This window comes from Phytophthora cinnamomi (assembly GCF_018691715.1).
Source record: "Phytophthora cinnamomi strain GKB4 chromosome Unknown Contig112, whole genome shotgun sequence".
Lineage (NCBI taxonomy): Eukaryota > Oomycota > Peronosporomycetes > Peronosporales > Peronosporaceae > Phytophthora > Phytophthora cinnamomi.
Window position 1 is genome coordinate 209,600 of NW_027151045.1, and position 25,330 is coordinate 234,929.

At 55.0% G+C, this 25,330-nt stretch overlaps 9 protein-coding genes across 9 annotated transcripts; 5 read left to right on the plus strand and 4 right to left on the minus strand.

The window, feature by feature from the left end:
• Window positions 1-1,450: 1,450 nt before the first annotated feature.
• On the plus strand, window positions 1,451-3,727 carry IUM83_16003 (Dynein regulatory complex protein 1; the record flags this gene model as incomplete). Its single annotated transcript, XM_067940857.1, has 2 exons — window positions 1,451-3,265; window positions 3,347-3,727. The coding sequence occupies 2 exons, from the start codon at window positions 1,451-1,453 to the stop codon at window positions 3,725-3,727; spliced, it is 2,196 nt and encodes a 731-aa protein (XP_067781926.1).
• A 147-nt stretch (window positions 3,728-3,874) lies between these two features.
• IUM83_16004 (serine incorporator) lies at window positions 3,875-5,529 on the plus strand (the record flags this gene model as incomplete). Its single annotated transcript, XM_067940858.1, has 7 exons — window positions 3,875-3,950; window positions 4,021-4,254; window positions 4,329-4,415; window positions 4,495-4,615; window positions 4,689-4,840; window positions 4,899-5,337; window positions 5,403-5,529. The coding sequence occupies 7 exons, from the start codon at window positions 3,875-3,877 to the stop codon at window positions 5,527-5,529; spliced, it is 1,236 nt and encodes a 411-aa protein (XP_067781927.1).
• A 1,089-nt stretch (window positions 5,530-6,618) lies between these two features.
• Window positions 6,619-9,249, minus strand: IUM83_16005 (RRM domain protein; the record flags this gene model as incomplete). The annotated part of the gene is made up of 8 exons (XM_067940859.1): window positions 6,619-6,645; window positions 6,742-6,784; window positions 6,993-7,123; window positions 7,196-7,282; window positions 7,361-7,474; window positions 7,550-8,716; window positions 8,802-8,897; window positions 9,004-9,249. 8 exons carry the CDS (start codon window positions 9,247-9,249, stop codon window positions 6,619-6,621), a joined length of 1,911 nt encoding a protein of 636 aa, XP_067781968.1.
• A 5,478-nt stretch (window positions 9,250-14,727) lies between these two features.
• Window positions 14,728-15,594, minus strand: IUM83_16006 (Extradiol ring-cleavage dioxygenase; the record flags this gene model as incomplete). The annotated part of the gene is made up of 1 exon (XM_067940860.1): window positions 14,728-15,594. The coding sequence occupies one exon, from the start codon at window positions 15,592-15,594 to the stop codon at window positions 14,728-14,730; it is 867 nt and encodes a 288-aa protein (XP_067781945.1).
• Window positions 15,595-15,901: 307 nt separating this feature from the next.
• Window positions 15,902-16,595, plus strand: IUM83_16007 (UDP-N-acetylglucosamine--peptide N-acetylglucosaminyltransferase SEC; the record flags this gene model as incomplete). Its single annotated transcript, XM_067940861.1, has 2 exons — window positions 15,902-16,322; window positions 16,402-16,595. 2 exons carry the CDS (start codon window positions 15,902-15,904, stop codon window positions 16,593-16,595), a joined length of 615 nt encoding a protein of 204 aa, XP_067781928.1.
• A 215-nt stretch (window positions 16,596-16,810) lies between these two features.
• Window positions 16,811-20,052, plus strand: IUM83_16008 (glycerophosphodiester phosphodiesterase gde1; the record flags this gene model as incomplete). Its single annotated transcript, XM_067940862.1, has 3 exons — window positions 16,811-16,919; window positions 16,986-17,175; window positions 17,238-20,052. The coding sequence occupies 3 exons, from the start codon at window positions 16,811-16,813 to the stop codon at window positions 20,050-20,052; spliced, it is 3,114 nt and encodes a 1,037-aa protein (XP_067781929.1).
• A 247-nt stretch (window positions 20,053-20,299) lies between these two features.
• IUM83_16009 (Cellulose synthase 2) lies at window positions 20,300-20,584 on the minus strand (the record flags this gene model as incomplete). The annotated part of the gene is made up of 1 exon (XM_067940863.1): window positions 20,300-20,584. The coding sequence occupies one exon, from the start codon at window positions 20,582-20,584 to the stop codon at window positions 20,300-20,302; it is 285 nt and encodes a 94-aa protein (XP_067781941.1).
• A 257-nt stretch (window positions 20,585-20,841) lies between these two features.
• Window positions 20,842-23,457, plus strand: IUM83_16010 (Chaperone protein DnaJ; the record flags this gene model as incomplete). The annotated part of the gene is made up of 1 exon (XM_067940864.1): window positions 20,842-23,457. One exon carries the CDS (start codon window positions 20,842-20,844, stop codon window positions 23,455-23,457), a length of 2,616 nt encoding a protein of 871 aa, XP_067781990.1.
• Window positions 23,458-23,487: 30 nt separating this feature from the next.
• Window positions 23,488-24,860, minus strand: IUM83_16011 (Mitochondrial Carrier (MC) Family; the record flags this gene model as incomplete). Its single annotated transcript, XM_067940865.1, has 6 exons — window positions 23,488-23,617; window positions 23,728-23,804; window positions 23,871-24,414; window positions 24,483-24,610; window positions 24,688-24,714; window positions 24,837-24,860. The coding sequence occupies 6 exons, from the start codon at window positions 24,858-24,860 to the stop codon at window positions 23,488-23,490; spliced, it is 930 nt and encodes a 309-aa protein (XP_067781999.1).
• Between the last annotated feature and the right edge of the window lie 470 nt (window positions 24,861-25,330).

The window sequence follows — 25,330 nt, forward strand, 5'->3', positions numbered from 1 at the left end:
ATTCTAAAGTAGGATTGAATCCGCGCGAGTCTTCCAAACAGGCGGACACAAGATCTCGCCATAGATCTTTCTGGATCCGGAAGAAACTGTTTATCATACTACCTCCCTTATACAAGTTTGTGAGTAGTAAGTTTCGTTGGTAAGTTTTTCGAATTCGCGCTAACAGAAAATCCCCTCTGGAAATTGCTTGGCAATTTCGGATCCGAAAATAAAATCTGGAACGCTTCTTTTCGGATATCGAGTCTCAAGATATCCGAAAAAAAGCGTTCGGGCGCCCGAAATTAGGCCAGGAACAACCCATTCCCGAAATTAACTCGGCGAGTCTGCCAAACAGGGGCACACAAGAACGCGCCATAGATCCTCCAGGATCCTGGAAAAACTTTTTTGCATACTTCCGCCAATATACAAGTTTGTGCGTAGTGAGTTACGTCTCTGGGTAGTACATTTTGGCCCCGGCCTTGTGAACTTCGAACTTCGGCTGCTCGCCGCCGCGCGAGCCTCCGCGGACCCGCAGGCGAGGCAACAACGGCAAGCGGGGGACCAGTGATACTTCAAATTATGCTTTTCAAGGAGCTCTGGAAGACTAGACTTGGGGAAAAAATAGACTTTTACTGCAAGTCTGTCAGACTCTCTGGTAAGCGGATTGGTTCCTTACTACAATTTTCTTGGAGTATACATACAGCGTGGGCATACCCACGCTGTTAGAATGCTTCTTTTTTGTGACTGAACATATCGTGAATCGCTGTTCTCTCGGAGTGTGACTGGTAAAAAGTGAAGGTGAAGTTGCAATGCAGTTCTGCTTTACCTCCGACTACTGTACTGGATCCGATTAGGGCATTGTGGTAGTGGAAGCAACGACTAAACTACCTATTTCCTGTTATTAAAGTAACGGTGAGAGCAGAGCAGTTCTACAGCAAGAATCTACCTATTGTTGTGTACTGCACGGTCCGCAAGTACTACTGACGTAGCACTACCAGGATAATGTGTTGAACACCAGGAATCATCCCGTCCAAAATGCACTGCCCAGAAACTTAATTCACTATGTGCAAACCTGTATAGCGGGCGGAAGTATGCAAAATAATATTTAGTATCTCTCAGATCTGAGAAGATCTATGGCCGTCTTCTTGTGTCCGCCTTTTCCATGATTCAGGAGTGAATGCGCGTCCGGGTGCGCACTTTGACTTGTGGGTCAGGGGTACTAGTACCGGTATGATGGTACTGTCGAACTGCGGCGGGAGATGGATTTCTCGAGTTTTCAGTTTTCGAGTTCCTCGCATTTCAGTTTTGCAGCTTTGCAGAACGAGGTACCGGTATGCTATACGATGGGCTGGGAGACAAATTCCTTTGTTACCGCATACTCCTGTCTTTTGGCATGCATGTTGAAGTGCGCGTGCAGGATGCCGTTGCAACTGCCGCCATTCCAAGCAGTCGACCGCGCCCCCGAGCCGCCATGACGATGGACGCGACGTCCGCGTCGGCGTCCAAGGCGCATGCGGACCCGTCGACCGAGGCGAGCGACCGCGAGGCGCGCGTGACCGTGCGGCGCCAGCGCATCGAGGCGCGCACCGCGTCCAAGGACGACGCCTCGCGCAAGAAGCAGCAGCAGGTGGGCGAGTCGCAGCGCATGAGCCGCGGCCAGCAGCAGGTGGCCGACAGCCTCAACCAGCTCGACCGCCGCAAGCTGGCGGGCATCCGCCACGTCACCAGCGTGCGCGTGGAGGCGGACGACGCCGAGAACCGCCGCCGCGTGGAGGAGGAGGAGCGGCGCCACCGGCGCGTGGAGAAGCTGCAGCAGGAGGCCATCGACAGCGGCGCCAAGAACGCCGCCGTGGAGATGCGCTGGGCCGACCTCTTCGAGTTCAGCATGCCGCAGGAGCTGCACAACGAGCTGGAGCTGCAGAACCGCGCGTGCGCCGAGATCCTGGCGTCCAAAGACGCGGTGATCCGCGAGTTCCAGAACCAGCTCAAGGCCAAGGACGAGGAGTACGTGACCGCGCTCAAGATCCAGGCCGAGGAGGTGGAGAAGCTGGTGGACCGGATGAGTCAGCAGTACAGGGAGATGCAGGACGAGTACGAGCTCGAGCTCGAGCAGATGGAGGACGCCTTCCTGAAGGAGCGAGACGAGCTCATCGCCAACAACAAGCTCGAGATTGACTCGCTGTTTGAACGACGGCGTGAGATGGAGATGGTGTACATGGAAGCCAAGCAGACGCGAGACGAGCAGTATCTACAGGAGATCGAGGACCTGCGAGTGCGCGATGCGGAGGACTACAACGAGCTCAAAATCAAGCTGGAGACCAACATCCAGACGCTCGAGCAGCAGCTTGAGGAGATGCGTGCGACGTACCAGCTCAATACAGAAAAGCTAGAGTACAACTACCGGGTGCTGACGGAGCGCGACATGGAGAACTCGGCGACGCTGAGTCAGCAGAAGCGAAAGTTGGCCCGCTTGAAAGACGCATTGGCCACCCTGATTACCAAGTACAACCAGACCGACGCTCGCGATCGACACCAGAATGAGGAGCTCACTGAGGAATATCGGCGTCTCACGAAGCAGTACCGCGATTTACAAAGGAAATACGCTCACTTCGAGTCCAGCGACAGCAACAAATTCGATGAAGTGTGGCAGATGCACGAGGAGGACGCTATTCACAAGATTGAAAAACTGCTAGATGCAGATCGCATCATCCACGAGCAGCAGCTTGGTCTCACGTGGCGGCCTGCTGCGCAGTCCATTCGTAACTGGAGTCACTCAGCCAAAGCTGGCGATGCAGCAGCTCTTCAAAAGCAGCTCGAGAACGGAGACGAGTTGTCGCCTGATTCCACCGAGATCGAAAAAGGTGGCAGCAAGCGTGATGACAATGGCGACGCAGACCAAGACGATTTCGACGACGAATCGGTCGAGGCCTACACTCCTCCTGTCAAGAAAATATCGGGCGCAAAGCTAAAGTATATGCTGAAGATGCTCGCCTCCGAGGCTGGTTTTCTGGTAAACGGCAACGTGCAGCAAGCTCTTGAAAATTTGCCCGATGATGAGGCTGAGCTTGTGAAAGCGGACATGATCATGCGTGCACTCGGTATTGACAATGAGGAGGACATGGAGAAGCTGATGGGGTACTTCTTCGAGGATCCACGCCAAGAGGTCCCTGCAACCGGCGATAACAACCGGGAGAGCAATTCGCCCGGCAAGGACGGGTCCAAGGCATCGTGGGGGCTTGTGGTCGGCCCGGAGGATGTCATCCGAGTCATCAAGCGGTTCGTTGAGGTTCGTCGCCGTTGCCGTTTGCCGTTGTTTGTTTTGCTCAACTCGGCGTGATCTTAATTCATTATCTTGTGATGATTTCAGGAGACGAACGAGCAGAAGCGTGCTGCTCCCGTGGCTCGGATCCTTCATCGTTCAGTCAGCGGCGAGGCGGAGGGCGGCAAGAAAACGGGGAAAGGCACCAGCTCAGCAACACTCAAGGCCAAAGCTCGAAAGGTGGAGAGGGAATACTGGACCAACATCGTCAAGGTGTTTCCGGCGCAGAAGATCCGCGTCATGGCCACGCTCGAAAAGGGTCTGACGCACTACAACACGGCGCTGCTGCGGCGCAAGGAGCTGATCGACGAGGTGACAGCCATGAAGACGCAGAACGCAGAGCTCAAGACCCTACTGAAGCAGTACCTGGCCGCGCCCATCAACGAAGACCTCATCGTGCCACCCACGCAGATGCAGCTCTACCAGTGACAGTCGTTGACGTTGAAGTGCTACTTTATCGAAATGAGTACACAGTTACACTTTGCTAACGCAGTAAGCAGTCGTGTATACTTACGTGAAACTTCGCTTCTGCGCATCTGAGACTCACTTTTCAGAACTCTCGAGATCGGACCAAGCATGGCTCGCGTCGCCTACGTCGCGCTCTTCTTCGTGAGCGCCGCGGCCGCCGGGCTGCTGCGCACCTTCGGCCAGAGTGCGTGTGTGCCTCTCTACGACTCTCGTGTGTGTGCACTGACCCCCCTGCTTGCTGTTGCCTGCTGCAGCCGTTCTGGCGAGACTCGGCGCGTTCGACGAGTGCGACGACTCGGCGTACCCGAGCAACTGCGTGGGCAACCAGTTGGTCTACCGCGTCAGCTTCGGCCTGGGCTGCTTCTTCACGCTCACGGCGCTGCTGAGCTGCGCCGTGGCTCGAGGCTGCGAGGGCGTGTGCTGCCTGCTGATGTTCCAGCTGCCGCTCTACGCGGGGCTGCAGCTGGCGTCGCTCTTGATCCCCAACGGTGGGTCCTTTCCTCTGTGGGCAGGTAGAGCGAGCGGGCGGGTGCCAATAACGTGCCGCTTCCGTTGGGTGCAGACTTCTTCGACGGCTACGTGGATATCGCGCGCGTGGCGTCGGCGCTCTTCATCATCTTGCAGATCATCATCATCCTGGACTCGGCGTGTAGGACAGCGAAGGTGGATGCTGCCGGTGACGCTGCTATCAGTGTCCAGCTGACTGGGCTGCTTGCTGCCCGATACAGACAGTCTGCGGGACTACATCCTGGACAAGATGGACGAGGCTGACCGCGACGACGACGCAAGGCATGCGCTGCTGGGCAGCAGCTTCGACTCGACGCAAGGCGACGGAGCCAAGACCATGTGGTTAGATGCAATACCGTCGCTCGGTTTCGCTGCGTAAAGCGTTCCTAACACAGTGAGCTGTTTCTTTGTCCAGGGAAGGAGTCTACCTTGCGCTGGTATTCGTCTGTATGGCTCTGTCAATCGTGGGGTTCGCCCTCCTGTACATGCGCTATGGAGAGTGTGAGCTGAACGTAATGTTCATATCAGTCACGCTGCTATCAGCTATCATTCTGACAGCGTTGAGCGGTACGTTATTGTGTGCTTGTCATCATCGAGTACCAGATCTCTGATACTTTGTCTGCAGTTGTGACGTGGGTAAATGTGGGCCTCCTGCCGTCAACAGCAGTCTCCCTTTACCTCGTGTTCCTGTGCTACCAAACAGTTCGAGCAAACCCAAGTGCCGCTTGCACACCTTTGCATCTCACAACAGAAGAGAAGCTGCAGGAACAATCGGGTGTGGTCATGAACTCCTTGATTGCAGCATTCACTATCACCTGGACGAGCTGGCGAACGTCGGTGACCAGCACCGCTTTTTTCGGATCGTCATCAGCTCAAAAGCAGTCTGGAAATGCTAACGATGAAGATGACGAGGAACTCGCGAGTATCGGGTTGACATCAGCGCGGTTGGAGAAGGAAGCGCAACGTGAGGTGGAAGTTGTGCCAGAATATCAATTCCATGTGCTGATGGTGTTGGCATCGCTATACATGGCGATGGTTCTCACTAATTGGGGTAGCTTCGACGGGTAAGGTTTGGTTGCTGTAAACTTGGGCACGTCAGACGGGAAATCTAACTCTGTGGCATGTACAGGTCTTCGTCGAAGGACGATGAGATTGTGACTATGTGGGTCAAGGCGATTTCGCAATGGGTGGCGTCCGGGCTATTTCTCTGGACCCTCGTAGCGCCTGCTGTGTTTCCTGGCCGTGACTTCATGTAAATTAGAGCGAATTTAGTTTGCTATCAATCACGTAATGCAGTAATTCATGAGCGTACAAATAGTTCATCGTGTAGATAAATCTCTGAGAAAGCTAGCCCATTAACTTCCTCGTTCCCCTAACGACCACCACGATTTTTGGCCCAGGCACCATTCAAATCAAAGCAGCATCCACATAGATACCTCTATTTCATTTACGGCTTCTTGGGTCAACACGCTGTCGCTTTCGACGTCCAGATCCTGAACGAGCCTTACCACCACCTCCACCTCCTCGCTGCCTCATCGATGCCGACTTCGCAACTCGAAGTTTCTGACCACCGCACAACAGCCCATCCAATTTACGAACTGCTTCGAGCGCCTGTGATTCCTTAGCAAAGTCCACCATATACCCAGTCAAATCAGCCGCAGTGGTGGCATCCTTCGTGAACGACACCACCCCGGGACAGTCTTGAAGTGCATTGACCAAAGTCACCAGCTCCAACGGTTCGCTAGTCGACACGTGAATAGAAGAAGATGCCTGGCTGCTACAGCTGCTGTTGCCATCCTCAATGTCCATTTGCTCCGAAGACGATCGCGACGAGCGAGGCTTTGGTGGAGCAGCATAAGCGTCATCATTGTTTGGTACGTTGCTGCTACCATTATCGACAAGAGGGAATGCCATCTCGTGCTCAGGCGCGCACGAAAACGGATACTGCGGCACTCCACCTTGATAATAAGGCGGTGTATTCATCCACCCCGATGCGCTTCCTCCGAAACCTTGGTGCTGTTGATAGCTCGCTGGGCCTCCATAGTTTGGATATGGCTGGAAAGGTTGCTGCGGGGCTGGAGGAAATGGCACAAGCTGCATCGGATAATATTCGACACCTGCTGACATTCCCATCGAAGTATGAAACCCGGCTGACGGCGGATACATGCCATCGGACGTCGATGGCAACTGTTGCATGGAATCGTTTGGTGCAATTTCTCTTGGCGAGCTCATCGAATACTGGGGAAAATAATCGCCCTCTCTTGAGTGCTGGTGTTCCGTGCTCCGCATAAGGTGCGCAAAACGCGCCTCCACCGCACGCAAATCGACATCTTCAGATGATCCCGTTACAACACGGTCACCTGACGCGCGATCTAAACGCATGGAGTCGTTGGTGCTCATTGAGTTACTACCGTGCGTGGTGGTGAACAAGTTGGGCGCCAAAATGACAATCGCTTGTAGAAACTTGCCTGACCCGAGGGGTAGCTCCATTTGGTGAAGTTGCAGCGCGGCCTGGGTAGCGTTTGCTTCGCAGTCAAATTTCACAAACGCTACCCCCTGTGCTTCTCCTGTGCTCTTAACAACTTTAATATCCATGAACTCCATCCCCGAAAATGACGATACGACTGATGAAAGCATGTGCGTGGCCAAAAATCGGTCATACAGCAGTAGCACCCAAAGACGATCCTTTCTACCGTCAGATATGGCTGCCGCTGTAGACGACGCTGACGAATATTCGTGCGTGAGGCTGCAATTTGTGCCTCCAGATCCCAAAGAATTGTCAGCCTGGAAATTTGCTAACTTCGCCCGCTGGTGTATTTGATGACCGCCTGTGTCATGCGCAAAAGACAACTGTACGGCACAAACATGTTATAACTTTGCATACAACTTGCATCATTCGTTCAATGGAAAACATCCACGCACCGTCATAAACTCTGGTTTCTCTGGGTTTTCTTCTCCCAGGGACGATTCCTCGCAAAATGATTTGACGACAAATGCTGCAGTTGAAGACTGTCGCGGCAAACATTATCAACAGGGCATGTCAGGCAGATTCATCATGATGCGCTTGTTCTACACTGTAAATATTACCTTCGTATACCTGACGTAGGCCATTGTTTTCACGCGACCGAAACTTTTCACAAGCTCTATCGACTCAAAATCACCGTACACGGCAAACATTGCCTCGAGCTCTTGCTCCGTGAACTGTACAGGGAAACTCGTTAGAGAAGCTTATAGAGTTTAAACAGGACGAGGAAACTGAGGTTAGAGCTATCGCACCTTGTAAGTCGATGTGAAAAACAGCTTCGTTCGTGCCGGCTCAGGAGACTCCGATTTGAACTCGAGCTTTATGCTCCGGTGTTTTTCGTAGCTGCTATCTACGCCAGCGCTGCTGGGTCGACCAGGTCCTCGTTCTATCACGTTGCTGTCTTGGTTGTGTCTTTCTCGAGTTGCCTGATGCTTCGCTACTCGATATGATTCCTCAATCGCATTATCCGAGGACTGTCGTTTGCACAGCTTTTTTGATATTATCTCCGCTTTCAGCGCGTCTGGTGACAAGCTAATGTCGCTTCGATCAGAATTTTTCCTCGGCGGGGACAATGGCGGAATGTTACCTCGAGACTGGATTTTCATCCTCGGCGGTGGTGACGTTGTTGTTGTGTTGCTTCGTTTGCGACGAATACCACTGCCATCAGATCCGTCCTCTGTGCTGGAACCACTGCCATCCAAGCTCTGACGTCGTCTGCGCAAGTGGTGTTTTGAGCGGGGAGGAGGCATACTTCCGCCCTCTTTTGTCGATACTCTAGGCGTCCAGAGTGAATCGGGAGTAGAACCTCGAATCGTCAGCGGTGTCGGAGCGAGCGACACAGAACGGATGCTAGATGCCAGTGATTCTGTGCTGCTTTCCTCTTCCAACTCGTCCTTAAACCCCGGCACCACGACCAGCAGGTTCCCACCACGCTTTTTCTTGCCTCCACGGTTGGGGGTTGACATTACGCGCTGATACGCAGCGAAAAGGTTATCGCTGGACTTGATCTGAGCCCCTTGCTCCACCACAGCCAGCATGTCACGTAGCACCTCGTCTACTTGCTTCTGGTCTGCGTCTGGGTCCATCGATTCCTCCTTAACATCGACAGCAGTGGTCAGCTGTTTTGTCAACACTGCTGCCTTCTTCACACTTTTTGCAGCTGTAGTAGATGCAGCAGCTACAAACCCCTCGAGTCGGTGCTTGTCCAGCAGAAAAGCTGGCGACACTCGACTGGGTCCCAAGGGCAGAGCAGCGGCCGGGGGACTCGACCGCTGCCGCTTTCCCGGCAGTCGTGCATCGATACCCCCGTCATCTTCTCGAAGTCCACCGTCCGCTTTGTCATCTAGATCCTGCCGCGCGTGCTGGGCACGCTTCAATTTGCCGTTGCCGCCCACAGGTCTCTCCTTGGCCACCGTCACCTAAAAAGCACGATTAAACATAGTAAATCACAAATTAGCGCATTTTTCAGCATTTCACCCACAGTTGAAACCTGCACTTGCCCACCTTGAGAATGTGCCCGTCCTCCAGCTTCATGTGGTCCAGCTTCTTGATGGCGGCCGCTGCATTGGCCGGGTCTTCGTACTGCAAAAAAGCGAATCCCTATCGTCCAATCGGTCGTTTAAACATATCAGAAACAGCGCAAACGGCGTTACAACATCTCCGACAGCATAGTGAAACCAAGTTAACGAGTTAAAACACCGCGTACGCGCGACTTTTTGCTTCGGTCCAGTGCCAAATGCAGGTGTTTGATGGCTCCGCACGTCGAAAAGAGCGCGCGCAGCTCGTCCACTTTGCGATCGCGTCCGCACACGATAAACAGCCGCGAGAGCTCGGAGAGCCGCGGATCTGGCGCGTCAGGTGAAGACGTGGGTCCCAACTCGGTCGCTGCTGGCTGGGACGCGCTGGCCGCCGCTGACGGAGCTGCCGCGCGGCCGCCACTTTGGTGTTCCATGCGCTGTTTTGTTGTGGCGTCGGGACGATTTACGAATAAGAAGTACGATTTAGCGATATTGGGGTTCCGCATATGCGGGATCGCAGGTTTTCCGGCGGTCGTAAAGCTGTAGCCATGTTGTAAAACCGATCTTCTGAGAGCAATAATGAGACGAGCGATCGTCGAGCGCTCGTGCGTTGTGCGATCGCTTCCGGGGGCTTGCTACTTTAGCGTTCAACTGGTGGGTGCTGGTGGGTGTCGTCCGTATTGATCGAATGCTTCTGGGCGATAGTTCGGCAAAAGTGGATTCCATGAGGATGTCTTGAGAATCGCCGGCCCAAGTCCGTCGATGAAGAACGCATCCTGTTTCACCGTAGACGAGCGAGCTGTTAAGGCCGTTGCGGCAAATTACGAGTACTTGGAACCATTTTATTTATTTTGGTTGATCCCATTGTTCAACTTGAACCAGCATCTCGCCTATTCTTACCTCCGAGTAAGCAGCACTTCACGATTCTCAGTCCTGGAGGAAGAGGTTCGAGGAACTGCCAGTCTTATCATGATGGTTTTACACGGCTCGCTTCAACTCAGCTTTCATTTCGCCTTCACACGATTGTAAATTAGTACAGACGAGTGCGAAGCTTTGAGTACTGGGGTCGTTCATGACGAAGACACACGTGCAGCTAGGCAATAGAGGGCCGAGAACGAGTTCGGTCGATTCGACAGCAATCACCCACGAAGGCGAGTTCATCGCTGTGCATTTCAAGGGCAAAAAGCACGAGTGGAAGTGGCAGTTCTTCAACATTACGCGCCGGCTCGGAGCGATCGTCTCGGCCTGTATTTACGTTTACGCATCGACGACTGCGTCGTGGTGGGCGATACAAGTACTGAGCGGAGCGCATAACCCCACCGAGACTCTTCGTGTGTTCACGTCGTCGTTCATCAAAGGCTATACGGGTGATGGCTTGCTCAGGGACAGTCCGTTGGTGAAAGATGTTCTTGGGGGCGACACGACGCCACGCGAGTACATGCTATTTCTCGAGTCCGCTACAAACATATCAACCGATGGCTGCTCCGGACTACCGCTTTTTAATTCGTCGATATACAACTACGACTTCTTGAGCTCCGGGTATGAGGGAATAGTATCCAGCACCAAGTACAACGTTACCACTCTCGCTGACTTAGAGCTTGTGGTTATCATTGCGGATTGTTCATTTAGCCAGCTATGGGCGGGAGATCCGTCAGAAGTGCGCGTGTATAACTTGGTGCGCTCGCGTAGCAACGCTAGCGACTTGTATCTGATGACAGTATCGCTCTCTGTGCAAGAATACGAACAACGGGATCACAATAAGCAAGGACCAGCAGTCTTGGGTATGCTCACTCTTGTTCAAGATATGCAAGACACAAATGTTGCACAGTACTACATGGTGGCTCTGACCTATCCGTACCAGCGGTCACCAGATTTCGAAATGTACGAAGTTGTGGGTGTCACGGATGAGAGCTATTTGTCTTTGACTAGCGTTCCGAGGAATCCAGAGACCGAGCCGGTTAAGCATTTGCTCACAGCTCGGAAGCGCGGGTTTTACCACGGTGACACTCAGTGCAATGTTCGCACGATGTACTCGCTGCTCGACGGTGTGGACGCCACGAACGCGCTGACTCGCTGGGAGTGGATTGGCGAGGCAGTGACATTTGATTCATGGGCCTGGGTACATTGCATTCATTTCTTCTTCGGTTTACAGGTAATCTATTCCCTGGTTGTGCTCTTCCTCGTTATGTACCAGAAGATTCGATCTGGCAAAATTTGGATTGGCGACCCGTTCGCTTCCATATCGACGGCGACTCTTGTTATGCGCGGCGTATTAGTGCTGCTCTCTTGGGCTATAGACTCTTTCTGGTCTATCAACGAGTTCGCAATGTCGAGAGCTGCGATGATTTCGGGATCACCACCTGTGCGCGTTCACAAAGAACTGATGCATGCCGATCTATTTGCGGTGTACTTTTGCTTGGTAGCTTTTTTGAGCTCCATCTTTCGAGAGCGAATTGACCCATCTATCGCCACGTTCCTGTTTGAGATGGTTCACCAGAACCGACAGAAGATTGTTCGTCTCTCTTCAGCAGTGGTGGAAGAGGTCATTACATACTCTGAAGCCCAATACAACATCGGCATTGCGAATGTAACACCTCTACTCGCTGACATGTCACCACTGCGCCTGTGGACATCGTTCGAGTTTCCCAAAAAGGACGCCAAATTCTTGGCTGCGTCCTTCACCCCGATGATATTTCTCATGTGCTCGATAACGGTGTTCGCAGTTCTGCGCAAGATTTACCGATGCTTCAGGCCCGACCAAATTCGACAAAGATCGAGCGTTAGCACTGATACCTCTGCAAACGAGAGGGCTGCTCTCACTCAGGGAGGGGTCGTCACGAATTTCGAGATCTCGACCGGAGCTATGCTGCAGACACGCTTCGGACTCATTTCCGATTACAGCAACTATGTGTTCTTTAAAGGCATGAAGTTTGCGTCTGCAGACGGAGTGTACTGTTCCGGCTACGTGATCGTGAATGAGAAGTATTTGGCCAGCTCGAAGGATTTGTGCGCGATTGTGATGATCAAGCTGCTGCGTACCCGCTTCAAAAATATCTACGTGTACGAAGTTCATGGCCACACGGTGAAGGACACGGCGAGATTGGTGTTCCCTTCAACGTTCTTATGGTCCGATTTGTGGCGCTTGAACGTCACGGTTCTACTTTGATCAGAATCGATCTACCGTGGTTAGTTCGAGCTAGCGATTTTATATTTCGTTATTAATTTAAAAAGAACTACAAAAAGCGTACCATTCGTATCTACCTACCTGGCCTTTACACACGCATGCAGCGCTTTCTTTCCCGTCTGCGATGATGCCGTTGATAGTGTCTTGTCGAGGCAGCTTTGGAACCCGAACGCCCGAAGAATCTCCGGAGTTGCGTCATCTGACGAAAATATCAAAGTGCCTAAAAGGCAAATGTGGTGCTGGTGAGTGTTCTCTTTGATGTATTCTTGCATGCGAGGCGTTCCTACGAACTCTACGACTGCTTCGAGTGAATCTTATCCAGTAATGACGAAGTTCATAGGGAAGAAAACTAACCTTGGTGATTGCCATCTTTGAAGCAAGCTTCAACCAGTTTTCGTTTCGACTCCAGAGTCAAATTAGCTGGGGCTCTTTTGGGGTTAAAGAACACGAATACGAGTGGCAAGTACCAAGCGCGCGGATGATAAAGACACGCGTGGAGCCGGTAAAGAAGGAGAGGGCAAGAGGCAGCTCGGTGGATTCGACAGCGCTCACCCACGAGGGAGAGTTCATCACTGTGCATTTCAAGGGCAAAAACCATGAATGGAAGTGGCAGTACTTCAACCTACTACGCCGGCTCACAGCAATCGCTTCTGCTTGCCTGTATGTCTACTTCTCCATGACGGCCACGTGGTGGGCGATACAAGTGTTGACTGGCGCGCATAACCCCACCGAGACTCTTCGATTGTTCACGTCGTCGCTCATCAAGGGCTATCTAGGAAATGGATTGATCAACGACAGTCCGTTGGTGAAGGAGGTTCTACGAGGTGACACTACGCCTCGTGACTACGTTTTGTTTCTCGAGTCCGCCGATAAAACGTCCACTGATGGTTGCTCTGGATCACCACTTTTCGATTCGGCAATATACAGCTACGACTTCTTGAACCCAGGGTATCTGGACATGGTTTCGGATACAAAGTACACCATCACCGCTCTCGAAGACTTAGAACTCGTGATTACCATTGTCGATTGTTCATTTAGTCAGCTCAAGGCCGGTGATCCGTCTGAGCTGCGAGTCTATAACCTGGTGCGCTCGCGTAATGACCCTAGCAATCTGCACATGATCACACTGTCGCTTTCTGTGCAAGAATATGAAGTACGTGCGCACAACAAACAGGGTCCTGCGTTATTGGGGATGCTCACCGTTATCGATGATATGCACGACACAAATGTGACACAATACTATATGGCCGCGCTGACTTACCCATACCAGCGACTAGCAGAGTTCGAAATGTATGAGCTCGTGGGTATCACGGACGAAAGCTATTTGTCCTTGACTAGCATTCCCCGTGATCCGAAGACCGAGCCGGTAAAGCATTTGCTCACAGCTCGGAAGCGCGGATTTTACAACGGTGACACTCAATGCAATGTTCGCACAATGTATTCGCTGCTTGACGGGGTAAGCGCTATCAACGCGCTGACTCGCTGGGAGTGGATTGGCGAGGCAGTGGCATTTGATTCGTGGGCTTGGGTGCACTGCGTTCACTTCTTTTTCGGTTTGCACATGATCTACTCCCTCCTCATTCTGCTCCTCGTTACATATCAGAAGATTCGTTCGGGCAAGCTCTGGATTGGAGACCCATTCGCATCGACTTCAACGACGACGCTCGTTATGCGTGGGACGCTGGTTCTCTTTTCGTGGGCAATCGACTCGTTCTGGTCTGTTAACGAATTCGCCATGTCCAGAGCTGCAGTTCTGACGGGCGGGCAATCTCTGCGTGTCCACATGGAGATGATGCACGCGGATCTACTAGTTATCTACTTTTGCTTGGCGAGCTTTCTTAGCTCGGTGCTTCAAGAGCGAATCGACCCGTCAGTTGCCACCTTTCTATTCGAAACGATCCACGAAAATCGGGAGGTGTTGATGCAATCCTCTTCGGCAGTGATCAACGAAATCACGACCTACTATGCAACCCAGTACAACATTGGCATTGCAAATGTAACACCTCTACTCACTGACATGTCACCACTGCGCCTGTGGACATCGTTCGAGTTTCCGAAAAAGGACGCCAAATTCCTTGCCGCGTCTTTCACGCCAATGATCTTTCTTATGTGTGCCATCACGGTGTTCGCTGTTCTGCGCAAGATTTACCGATACTTCAGATCCGACCAAGTTCGTCAAAGATCGAGTATTGGCACGGACACCTCTGCAAACACTTCAGCAAATGAGCGAAGCGCACTTACCCACAGGAGTATTGTCACGAATTTCGAGATCTCGACCGGAGCTATGCTGCAGACACGCTTCGGACTCATTTCCGATTACAGCAACTACGTATACTTCAAAGGTATGAAGTTTGCGTCTGCAGACGGAGTGTACTGTTCCGGCTACGTGATCGTGAATGAGAAGTATTTGGTAAGTTGCAAAGACTTATGGGCGATCGTAATGATCAAATTGCTAGATTCCCGCTTCACGAATATCTACGTGTATGAGGTACACGGCCACGCGGTGAAGGACACGGCGAGATTGGTATCCCCTTCGACGTTCTTATGGTCCGATCTGTGGCGCTTGAACGTCACGGTACTGCTTTGATTGGAGTACGCTCTGGCCCAGGTACCAACAGAGTTTGCAGGACATGATGTGTCGGTTCAAATCGCTTCGAGCCATTCGCTAGGGAAATATCTAAGCAAAGTCCAAATATTTTATCAATCTAGCTGACGCTTAGAGTTGTGTTTAGTGTTCAACGCCCCAGGCGTAGTTGGCAAACGACATGTGGCCAAGGCCCCACCCTCCGTTAAGCTTCTTCGCGGCGGGATGCTTCTCCTCCATACCAGCACCTGCCGCAACCACAAACGTCGTGAAATGATCAGGAGTGCGGTGGCAAACCGAAGCGTGAGGGGCATTTTTCCACGCGATAGTCGAGTTCACGCGGTCCTTGTACGTCTGCGTGGAAGCCGTCGAGAGCGTCTTGTCCAGCCAGCTTTGGAACTCGAGCGCCCAGGGCTCAATCGGATGGTCCTCCGGGAACCAGTCCGCGTACATGTTGTGCGTGGCTTGGCCTGAGGTGATGATCAGAGTGTTCTCGTCGCGAAGTGGTGCCAGGGCCCTGCCCAGCTCGAAGTGGTCCTTTGCATTGAGCATGCGGTCGTTGATGGACATGATGACGATGGGGATGTCGGCCTGCGGACGCATCAAGAACATGGGCACGAATGTGCCGTGGTCGAACGGACGGTCCACGAGCTTGGAGGCAATGCCGCTCTGAGACAGCATTTCCTTCACTCTTGCGGCGAAGTCAGGGTCGCCCTTGGCTCCGTACACGAGCTCGTAGGACTCCGCGGGGAACCCGCTGTAGTCGTAGAACATCTCGGGCGCGGCGGACTTTGAGATCTCGATGCCGGTGCTGCGTGCCTCCCAATGCGCCGACACGAACAGGATTCGGTTGGGCAACTGGGCGTCGCTCGAGTAGATCTTGTTGAAGATGGCGGCCACGTTCTTGGCCGACTGGGACTGCTTGTCAAGCCCGACGTAGCCCTCGTCCAGCAGCCAGAGCGGCCCAGCGCCGTGCGAGACGGCGACCACGGGCTGGCGGAACTTGTTCATGTTGGGCTTGATGGATACGTGTGGCTGAGTGTGTGTGCTGCAGCGAGAGACAAATGGAGAATGACTATCTTGTCGCGTCGAAAGCAGCACCAGCACTACCATGAGCGCTAACGTGTCAGCTCTCACTGCGAAAGCTTCATACGCTTGATGAGTGCTTTGCCGCGTATTTTCGCGACCAAGTTAACGCAAACCTCCATGCAAGCTAACGCAAAACGCAAGCTATGCGCAAGTTCGAAGGCCGCACCACCAAAACGTCCATTTCTCGATCCGCTTCGTCCTCGCCAGCTCAAACCAAGCCCACGCCACGATGACCGCCTTCCGGCATCCCGTCGTCGCCGTCTCGCACGGCCCCGGCCCGCTGTGGCTGCTCTCGTCGGGTTTCGCCGGCATGAGCAACAGCAGTCTGCCCGCTCGCACGCTGACCAGCACGTTCGAAAAGCTCTACCCCAAGGGCGAGCACCTCCCCAAGCGCATCCTCTTCATCTCCGCGCACTGGGAGTCCGAGAGCAGCGGCTTCGAGATCTCCAGCGCCGCCAGACCCGAGATGATCTACGACTACAGCGGCTTCCCCCGCGAGGCCTACGAGGGCGACCCGGCGTTCGCCCAGAATGTGAAGCAGCAGCTGGAACAGCACGACATCAAGGCCAAGCTGGTGGACCGCGGCGTCTTCGTCCCGATGCGTCACGTCGGAGCCCACGCTTGGCTGCAGCCAGCGAGCAGAGCAGACCGTCCACTGGGCAGCCGCCCCCGCCGCGAGACTCGCCCACCCCACAGCAGACCACTTCGTCCCGTTCGTCGCCGCCGCAGGGGTCGGCATGGAGGAGAACAGGCCCCAGGCCGAGAAGCTCTTCGGCGGCTGGGGAATGGGCCACATGTCCTTCGCCAGCTACGCCTGGGGCGTCGAGCACTCGGCGGACACTTCAACTTCCAATCCGTTGACAAAACCGGCAGTTATGAGACCCTTATTATCCTCCGCTTCTGTTCTTCTCTTCCCATCCTAAAACACGGTGCTAAAGCCAGGTACCCCTTCGTTACCTTAAGACACTACACCTAGATCGAAGTGGCTACAGTCTGTAACACCAAGTAAAACACGGAAAATAACCTCTGCGAAGAGACTAGCAGCCTCAAAGATACGCCGCTGGACGCGCGGCGCCGCTGCTCATCTCATTTGGGATTCCGCGGTCGTAGCGCCGTCGCTGCTGCAGTTGCCGTCGCCATGACCGAGGTGCAGTTCGCCGTGCGCCTGCTGGGCGATGCGCGCGCGTGTGTCGTGTGTCTGCTGGGCAGCGCGCCGGAGCTCGGCGCCTGGGACGTGGAGGAGGCTGGTGCGTGGTCTTGTGTGTGTGTGTGTGTGTGGCTGACTGGGAGCTGACTAGACACGTGCCCTGCAGTGCCCATGGAGCTGGTGGACTGTCACGGGGGCGAGAGCGCGTGGCGCGCGACGGTCGCGTTCGCGGCGGCCACCAGCACGCTCGAGTACAAGTACGTGGTCCGGCGCCAGCTCACGCGCGAGCTCGTGTCCTGGGAGGGGCTGCCCGGCAACCGGACGCTCACGATCGCGCGGGGAATCAACGTGGCGCTGTAAGTGTGGCTGTAGTTGCAATGAGCGAAGCCTAGCGAGTCTGCTGACGTTCTGTGCCCAGAGGAGCGCCTTCCTGCCAGAGCTCCACCTACACGACGACGCGTGCCCCCGCGCCAGGGCCGCGCGAGGCCAGACTGGGCAACAACGGCAGCACCAACGGCTTCCAGGAGTGGTGCTGCTGCCGAACCAACAAGGAGGCCAACCCGTGGTGGGAAGTGGACCTGGGCACGGACGTCGCCATCTCCAGCATCCACGTGTGGAACGCCATGACGTACCACGAGCAGGCGCGGCACCCGGACGGCCGCCCGCCGGTCTCGTCCAAGGCATCCACGTCCTCCCCGGCGCCCCCGCTCTGGGTCTTCGTCTCCAAGGAGCCGTTGGGTCGAGGGCCGGCGTCGTTCGAGGACGCGCAGGCCAAGGCCTCGACAGATGCGGCTGCGGTGCGAGCGATGGAAGTGCAGAGCGCATTCGACAGCCGCGCGCGATCGCTGAGCTTGGACGCAAGTGGAGAGGTTGTCATGGGGCGGTACGTGCGTCTGCAGTACGCTGGCGCATCCGCGTGCTCTCTCCAGTTCGCCGAGCTGGAAGTGTTCACGCAAGATGCCGCAGCCGCCGGTAAGAACGCGCCGCGGAAAACCAACTCGTGCCTCAAACGCGACGACGGTTTCTACGGCGTCCCCAGCGCTCTTGACGCAGATCTTCGTCAATACGTCGAGAGTGGGTGGCTGAACCCTGCAACAAAAATGGCGGAGCTGCAACTGTGGATCGGCAGCTTTGATTCTACGAAGCCAGCGATTCAGTGGCTGAATAACGACGCCAAACACACGCACGTCGCGGTTGAAATGCGTCACGAGAAACAAATCAAGGACAACAACCAAGTGACCCAGAGCACGAGTGAAAATCCGACAGTGAAATGGGGGTCTCTTCCAGTTGAGTCTAAAGGTGCAGCATTGCTGGACAAGGAGTCGACTGAACTGCGGCAGCTCTTGGAAGCGCACCAGAAGCAACCTGGAGTCGATATTTCTGATTATCTGAACAATGATCCTAATGGACCCACGACGCAAGCATCATCAAGTGCATCGTGGCTGTCAAAGTTGGCATTCATCCAGTCCTTAGACACGTCCGACGTGGACGTTCTTGATGGCAAAGTTGTCTCGAGAAAGTATGTGCAGGGTGAGACCATACTTAACTACGCGGAGCAGAAGCGCGCAGTCTGCTACGTTGAATCAGGTGACGTTGAGCTCCTGGGACCGTCATCCTCTACCGGATCTAATGTCATCGGAATGGTGAGCAATGACTCTTTCTTTAACGAGATGGGGCTTTTTGGTCGCTGGTCCAAACAACCTGCATTATTCCAGGCGAAGACGGAAGTAGTCTTGCACGTTTTGGAATTTGGTGAGATTCTCGCTGCCGTGGGCAATGAAAAGGTGTCTTCAATCCGTGACGACTACATTCGCACGATACACAAGGAATCAGCATCGTCAGCAGCGGAAACGTTGTCCACCGTGCCTTTCACTGATAGCACTCATGCTCAGGTTTTCCGAGTGAAAGTGCCTGCCACAGTTGTGGATGGGAGTTGGCACCCGGGCAACGGGCTCTCTCATCGGTGGACGCTAGACATTTACAACTACCAGTGCGACGCGAATGGAGTTTACGCCAAAACGGAACTGTTAGGGTCGGCGTACTTGATCCCATCGCAAATCGGCAAGCACGGGGAAGCGGATCTGACGGTTCCGATCTTCCACTCGGGAACGGGCTTGGTTGGGCAACTCACGGTGTCATACCTAGTCTTGACGCCATTTGCCCACCCCAAGAACAACATCGCGAATGTGTGGCGCTCCTACTGGCGGGAACGCCCGCCTCTCACCATCGGTCATCGAGGCATGGGCCGGTCTTATTACCAAGTTGACGGGTATCGCCTTGCGCTAACGCGAGAAAACACTCTAGCATCGTTCATCCTTGCTGGGAGGAGCGGTGCAGACTTCGTCGAGTTTGACGTCCAGCTCACGAAAGATCGCGTGCCGGTGATTTACCACGATTTTCTGGTGAACGTTGGTCTAGAAGACAAGAGTGCTAAATCGTTTGGCACGAAGTCGGAGACATACGAGATCGGTATTCATGACATGTCCCTCCGCCAGCTCACACACTCTTATACGACCCCGGTACCGCACAAGGGCGGCAAAAGTCAGGAATTTCAGAAGCGAGTGAAGAAGCACTGGACACGCCTCCAAGGAGATAAGCAGGTACCCTCACCAAGACGGGAGCCCCTCTCGCGTGATGACGACAATGCTAACGAAGAAAGCCACCTCGTGGATTTCTTCCCTCGCCTGGAAGATCTTCTCAAGCACGTCCCTGCGGAAGTCGGTTTGAACATCGAGATCAAGTACCCCGACAACTTTTTCCGCGCGGCCATGCGCAACCTCAGCTGCTTTGCCATCAACGCCTACCTTGACAGGGTCCTCCAGTGCGTGTTTGACTACGGGGGTTCACGCCGCATTTTCTTCTCGTGCTTTGACCCGAGTGTGTGCATCGCACTGCGCGCGAAGCAGACCAAGTACCCCGTGCTGTTTCTGACGTACGGATCCATGGCGCCGCACGCGATGGACGCGCGCATGACGCTCCAGTTCGCGACCAACCTCGCCAAAATGGAGAAGCTGCAGGGAATCGTGTCCAACTCCAACTCGTTCATCGAGACACCGGAGCTGGCGCCGCTCGTGAAGAAGGACCTGGGCACCGTGCTTATCACGTGGGGCGACCAGAACACCAACCACGAAATGGTGCAGCTACAGAAGCGCCACGCGATCGACGGTGTCATTAGCGACAACGTCATTGACCTGGTCAACCAGGACAAGAAGCTGCAGGCGCTGGCCAAGTAGGTCGTTGCTGGCGGCAACGAAGTGTACGTTCACCAGCTGCTGGACTGCTAAACGATGTATACATGTACAGGCTCAACCCCTTGAGAACGAGCAAACTGTCATGGATGTATTTGGGGCCTACCCCTGTGTCTCTAATCCTTGCGGGTTGCAAAAACTTGGATGTACTTGTTCAGCTCTGCAGTGTTTGTGTGTACGCGGCAGCAGTCTTCGTCGTCGTCTTCCCTCCTCTTCGTGGCTGCAGCGTATATCAGTTGGTGGCGTCGGGGCACGGGTACTTGCAGTCGTTGGCCGGGTCCGGCGACACGGCCATCTGCAAGGACTCGCACCAGAGCGCGACCTCGAAGCAGCTCCGGTGGGCGGGCGCTTCCTCGGAGCCGTCGTCGCTCAGCGAGTCGGAAGTCGAGCCGCTGTCCGACGCCGAGTCGCTGTCCGACTCCGTGACGTTGCACTCCGTTGCCGTCGCCGCGGCCGCCAGCGCCAGCGCCACGGCCGCCGCCACCATCCAGCGCTGCTTGGAGCCCGAGCGGAGCATCGACGCCGCAGACGCTTGAGCCGAGTCGAGTCGAGTGGCGCTTTTTCAGAAATGACCAGCCTGTCTGTGCGTCGCTTGAAGCTCGCTTTAGCCCGTTCTCGTAGAGGGATCTCAACGCCCACTTCAAGTTCTTGTACAGGGACCCCAACGGCCTGCAGCACAAAGCTCCGTAACCGTCGGCGCCTGCGAGCGCCTGGGAGCGCCTGGCCGTCTGCGTCTGCGCGTGCGAGGCCGTCGCCGCCAGTTTCCCCGGACCCATGCAGCGCCCCGGCGCGCGAGGCCTGTCGCCCGCGGAGCAGCAGAAACGGCGCGCGCTGCTGGCCAAGATCGCGCAGTTCGAGGCCCGGGGCGCCGTGCTGCAGGCGGACGCGCGCACGTTGCGCAGCCAGCTGCACGACAGCGCCAGCGGCCAGTGGCGCGCCGTGGAGGTGCGTCTGCAGCAGCTCGCGCGCAGCTGGAACCCGTACCAGGACGGCGGCGGCGCGGCCAAGCCCCGCAGCAGCAGGAAGAAGCTCGACTTGTACGCGCTGCTGGGGCTCGAGAATGCCCCCAGCGTGTCCGCCGACGACGTCAAGCGCCAGTTCCGCAAGCTGGCGCTGCTGCTGCACCCGGACAAGAAGCGCGCGACTCGCGAGCGCGGGGCCAACGCTGGCGATGACGGGGACGACGATCTGCACGAAGACAAGCTGCGCGAGGCGGACTCGACGCAGTTCGCGCGGCTGCGGCTGGCGTACGAGACGCTGAGCGACCCCGAGAGGCGCGCGGCCTACGACGCAAAGCTGCTGGAGGCCTCGCAACCACAACAGGCGCAGCAGATCGGCGAGGTGGTGAAGGACCAGATCAAGCTGGAGGCGTCCACAGACTTTGCCTCGCTAGAGTGGATGGCCCGCGTCAAGCACAAGATGGATGTCATGGCGCGCATCGCCGAGTGGGCGAAGCTGCTGGCGCTGAACGCGACGGAGCTGCGGTTCGAGACGGGCGAGCCGTGCACGGGCAGGGGGTGCGGCAAGATCGTGAGTATGGACCGGGATTTAGAGTGCTCGGGCTCACCACGCCGCCGGGTGTACATCTGCTTGCTGCACAAGTACATTCACGCTTGCGACGAAAGCTGCACAAGCACGTTCGGCGACGCGGAACTGGATCGGCGGGTATGCCCCATGCGTGCGTACTGGCTCATCCAAAACTGGCTGTTCGACCAGTTGCAAGCTGCCGCTTTACAGCGCCAAATGCAGCGGCCTCTTATCCCAACAGCTAATAGTGACCAGGAGGAAGGAGAGCCTGCGCTAAAAAGAGTCAAGCAAGAAGCAGACTGTGAACTTCCGGCAGCAAGCAAAGAAGGAGAAAGAAATGCTGTTACGCCTGCTACCGTCTGCACGTTCGAAGCAAACGAAATCCACCTCGGCGACCAGTACACACGGTTTCAGGTACAAAAGGTTGCTGAATGTGAGAGTGCTCGTTGTCGAAGCAACTTTCAGTTCCTGGAAGACGGTATTTATGCCTGTCGACGCCATGGAACGCCGCATATCTGCACGTTCGAGCAGTGCGACCGACAGGAGCTGCACATGGGCAGCTACATTTGCTGGGTTAGCGGTAAGGTATACGGCCGCGAACGAGAGGAAGCGGGCACGGACGTGCGCACACGCCGCGTTGTGTACTCAGATGCACAGGGCGACGAAAATTCAGTGGAGATGGAGGTTCCGGTGATGCTGCCACTGGGGAAGACGACAGAGTATCTACTGGAGGGAGATCCCTCTGGACAGCATTCTGGGGATGTTTCGTCGCTATCGCCACCCCCGCCGGATGAAAAGGCTTGGAACAAGCGCCACCGCGTGAACTCGGATGGCTGCGATGGAAATGCGAATGACGACCGGTCTCCCAGGCGTGAGACGCGCAAGAAGTTCAAGCGTGACCGAGGGCAAGAGCGGGAGACCTCGCCGGTGCGAAAGCGCTTGCACCAGCGCTTGGCTGCTAAAATCCAGCGTTCGGAGACAACTTCCTTTCACATTTTCCTGAAACTACCCCCTGCGGTTGCCATTTTGCCGAAGGTAGCGCTAGAGCTGGAAGAAGCCGCAGACAGCAGCTCTGATGACGAAGACGCTCCATCGAAAGCGCCTGCAGATAAAAGTACCAAGGAAAGGCTGTTGCAGATTTTTGTGAACTCTCATCATACGGTCAATTACATCAAGTACTGGATGGAGGAGCTCACGGAGCAGCAGTTGTCTATCTGGGATCAACAGATCTATTGGGGTGACACGCTCATCGGCGAAGAGACAAATGTGATGGTGCTTGAAGAGCATGGTATATCGGCTGGTTGTGTCTTAGAGTTGCGCCTGCACGATGACTGTCCACTGTTGGTATCGACCTGGAACGGCAAGAATGCGGTGGCTGGAGGGGGAGGCAGCGCTCCAATGGAGTATAACACAGTACAAATTTCGAAGGAGGCTGCAGAAGATTTGGACGACCTCCAGGAAGAATGGGAGAATGTCGTAGCTGCAGAAGAGCAGGCCTTCGAGCTGTCTCGACTTAAGCGAAAGCGCGAGAAGTTGGAGCTGCGAGGAGCAATTGAACATACCGAAGTACTCCGATATGATAACGCCAAGTCGGAGCCCCGGTTACTAGGCGTGATTCAGAAACGAGCAATTGGTGACGGTGACGGTGGAAAGCAAAAACGACAGCTCATTCCACCGAGTACGGCACGAGAGCTTGACGGGAAAGCTGCCCAGCAAAAGGCCCTGGTGTCCATCAAGAGCGAAATATTGATAAAAGAGGAGCAAGAGCAAGTTCCGAAAGGAGTTCAGGCACTGAGATCGTTGTCCAACGACGCCCAACCAGTGAAAGAAGCCAAGAAAGCTCAAGCAAAGACGAAGAAGTAAGCATGCCATTTGGGCATCTAGTTTGCCTAACTAGGCATCGAGCAGCGAGGCAAACACGCGCCGGCAGCTCTCGAAGAGCGACATCGTGATAGCGGTCGACGGGGCATGAAAAGCTACTCGTGCACCGGCGCCTTTGTACAGTGCCAATACACCCTCCGTTCTGCGTAAAAACAGCACCACGTAAAAACAGCAGTACAGGTCAGTCGCAAGTTTTCGACCAAGGAAGTCGATCAAGCCGAATGATCAATCACAACAAAGACCACCACGTACTTGATGACTTGCGTTAGCCCATCGACAATTCCACGGTATGCTGCGGGGGTTCCTTCTGTCGCGTACGCGCGTTGAACCTGCCGGTATCAAACATAACCACCGTCAGCCTATGATATGATAGGCGCAACGTTGTGAATCGATACCTGTAGCCGCAGTTTGATAAGGTCCAGCGGATTCGTGAGGAATGAGGCCGTAGCACCAGCAGCTGCCGCGCTGACAAGCGTGTAGTGCGCCGGCAGCTCCTCCACTTCGAGTCGCTTCTGTGCAAAAGCCTTGGCCTTCTCGTAGAACATGAAGTAAAGTGCTGAGAATGGCCCGAACGAGAGCAACGTAGCAATATAGCCCTTGTATAGGCCTCCAAGACGTTCCGTACGTGCAATAGTCTGCACGGCGTCGAGCGTGTTGTGGTAGTAGACCTTCCGCGCAGCACCCGACGCAGCCGAGGACTGCACCTGCACCTGCATGCGCTCCTTGATCACGTCGATGGGCACCCACAACACACAACTGAGTGCCTCAGCCGCCATACCCGCCCCAAGATACAACAGCGACGGGCTGGCGCGAAAGCCCTCGACACCCATGAGGGTGTCCTTCGAAACCTCGTAGGACGTCAGGTACAGACAAGTCGCGGGCGCAGACCCCAGCATGCTGACTCCTAGTCCACGGTACAATCCGCGAAGATGCTGCAGACTGCAGCAGAGCTCAAAAGGTTAGAGACCGATAGGTAAAAGACACCCTGTTCGAGTAGCGATCGGCACCTGAAAGCGCGCAGGTTCAGGTGCGACGCGATGGTTTGGCCCGAGGCGGTGCTGGCCTGCAGACGCGCCTTGACCGTGTCCAGTGGGTGGCAGAAGACGCGGCCGATCATTCCCGCGGATGCGCTGCCCTGGTAATTGCATTTGGCAACAGTTGAAGCGTTAGAAGGGGAGCACAAGGCAGCGGGGCACGAAGGGGCGAGCGCACCAGCAGCGTCGGGAGCTGGTTCGAAGGCTGCAGGGCACCACGAGACACAAAAAGTTGTGCAAAATGACCGTCAGTGCGAGGGTTATTCAACTGAGCGTCTTCCGGGGGCGTGCTGGTCCTTCAGCACTGGTTGCAGGGAGTGCACGCACCGTCGAACTTCCGTCACCTGCCATGTCGGCTCAAATGTTAAAGTGGGACCCCGTGGCGCGTACATATGGGTGTTCATTGATTTACGAGGACCGCGGTACGTCATACAAACTCCAAGCGCATCGATGAGGTAACCCCATCGTAAGTGGCATCAAGCTGGTGGAACCAGAGCCTCCGTCGTCCGTCGGAGCCAAGCTGCGATCAGCGCTGAGCCTCTGCCGATCGTTTCTGAATCCACGGATACATGTAGCGGCCCTTGGCGGCGAGACTGTGTTTTGACCGCAAATCCGGGGGCGATATGGTAAGGAGGTAAACCATATCTTCTGGCTTGGCACATGTATGCAGACTCCCGTGACTCTCAGCCAGAAAGGATAGGTATCGATACATGTAATTGCTGTTAATCCATTGACATCGAGCTCGTAGCTCCGAGATGAACTTCAGCCGGTTCGAGACAATGCCTTAGCTATGCAGTAGCCTCTGGAAATGGCAACTCGTT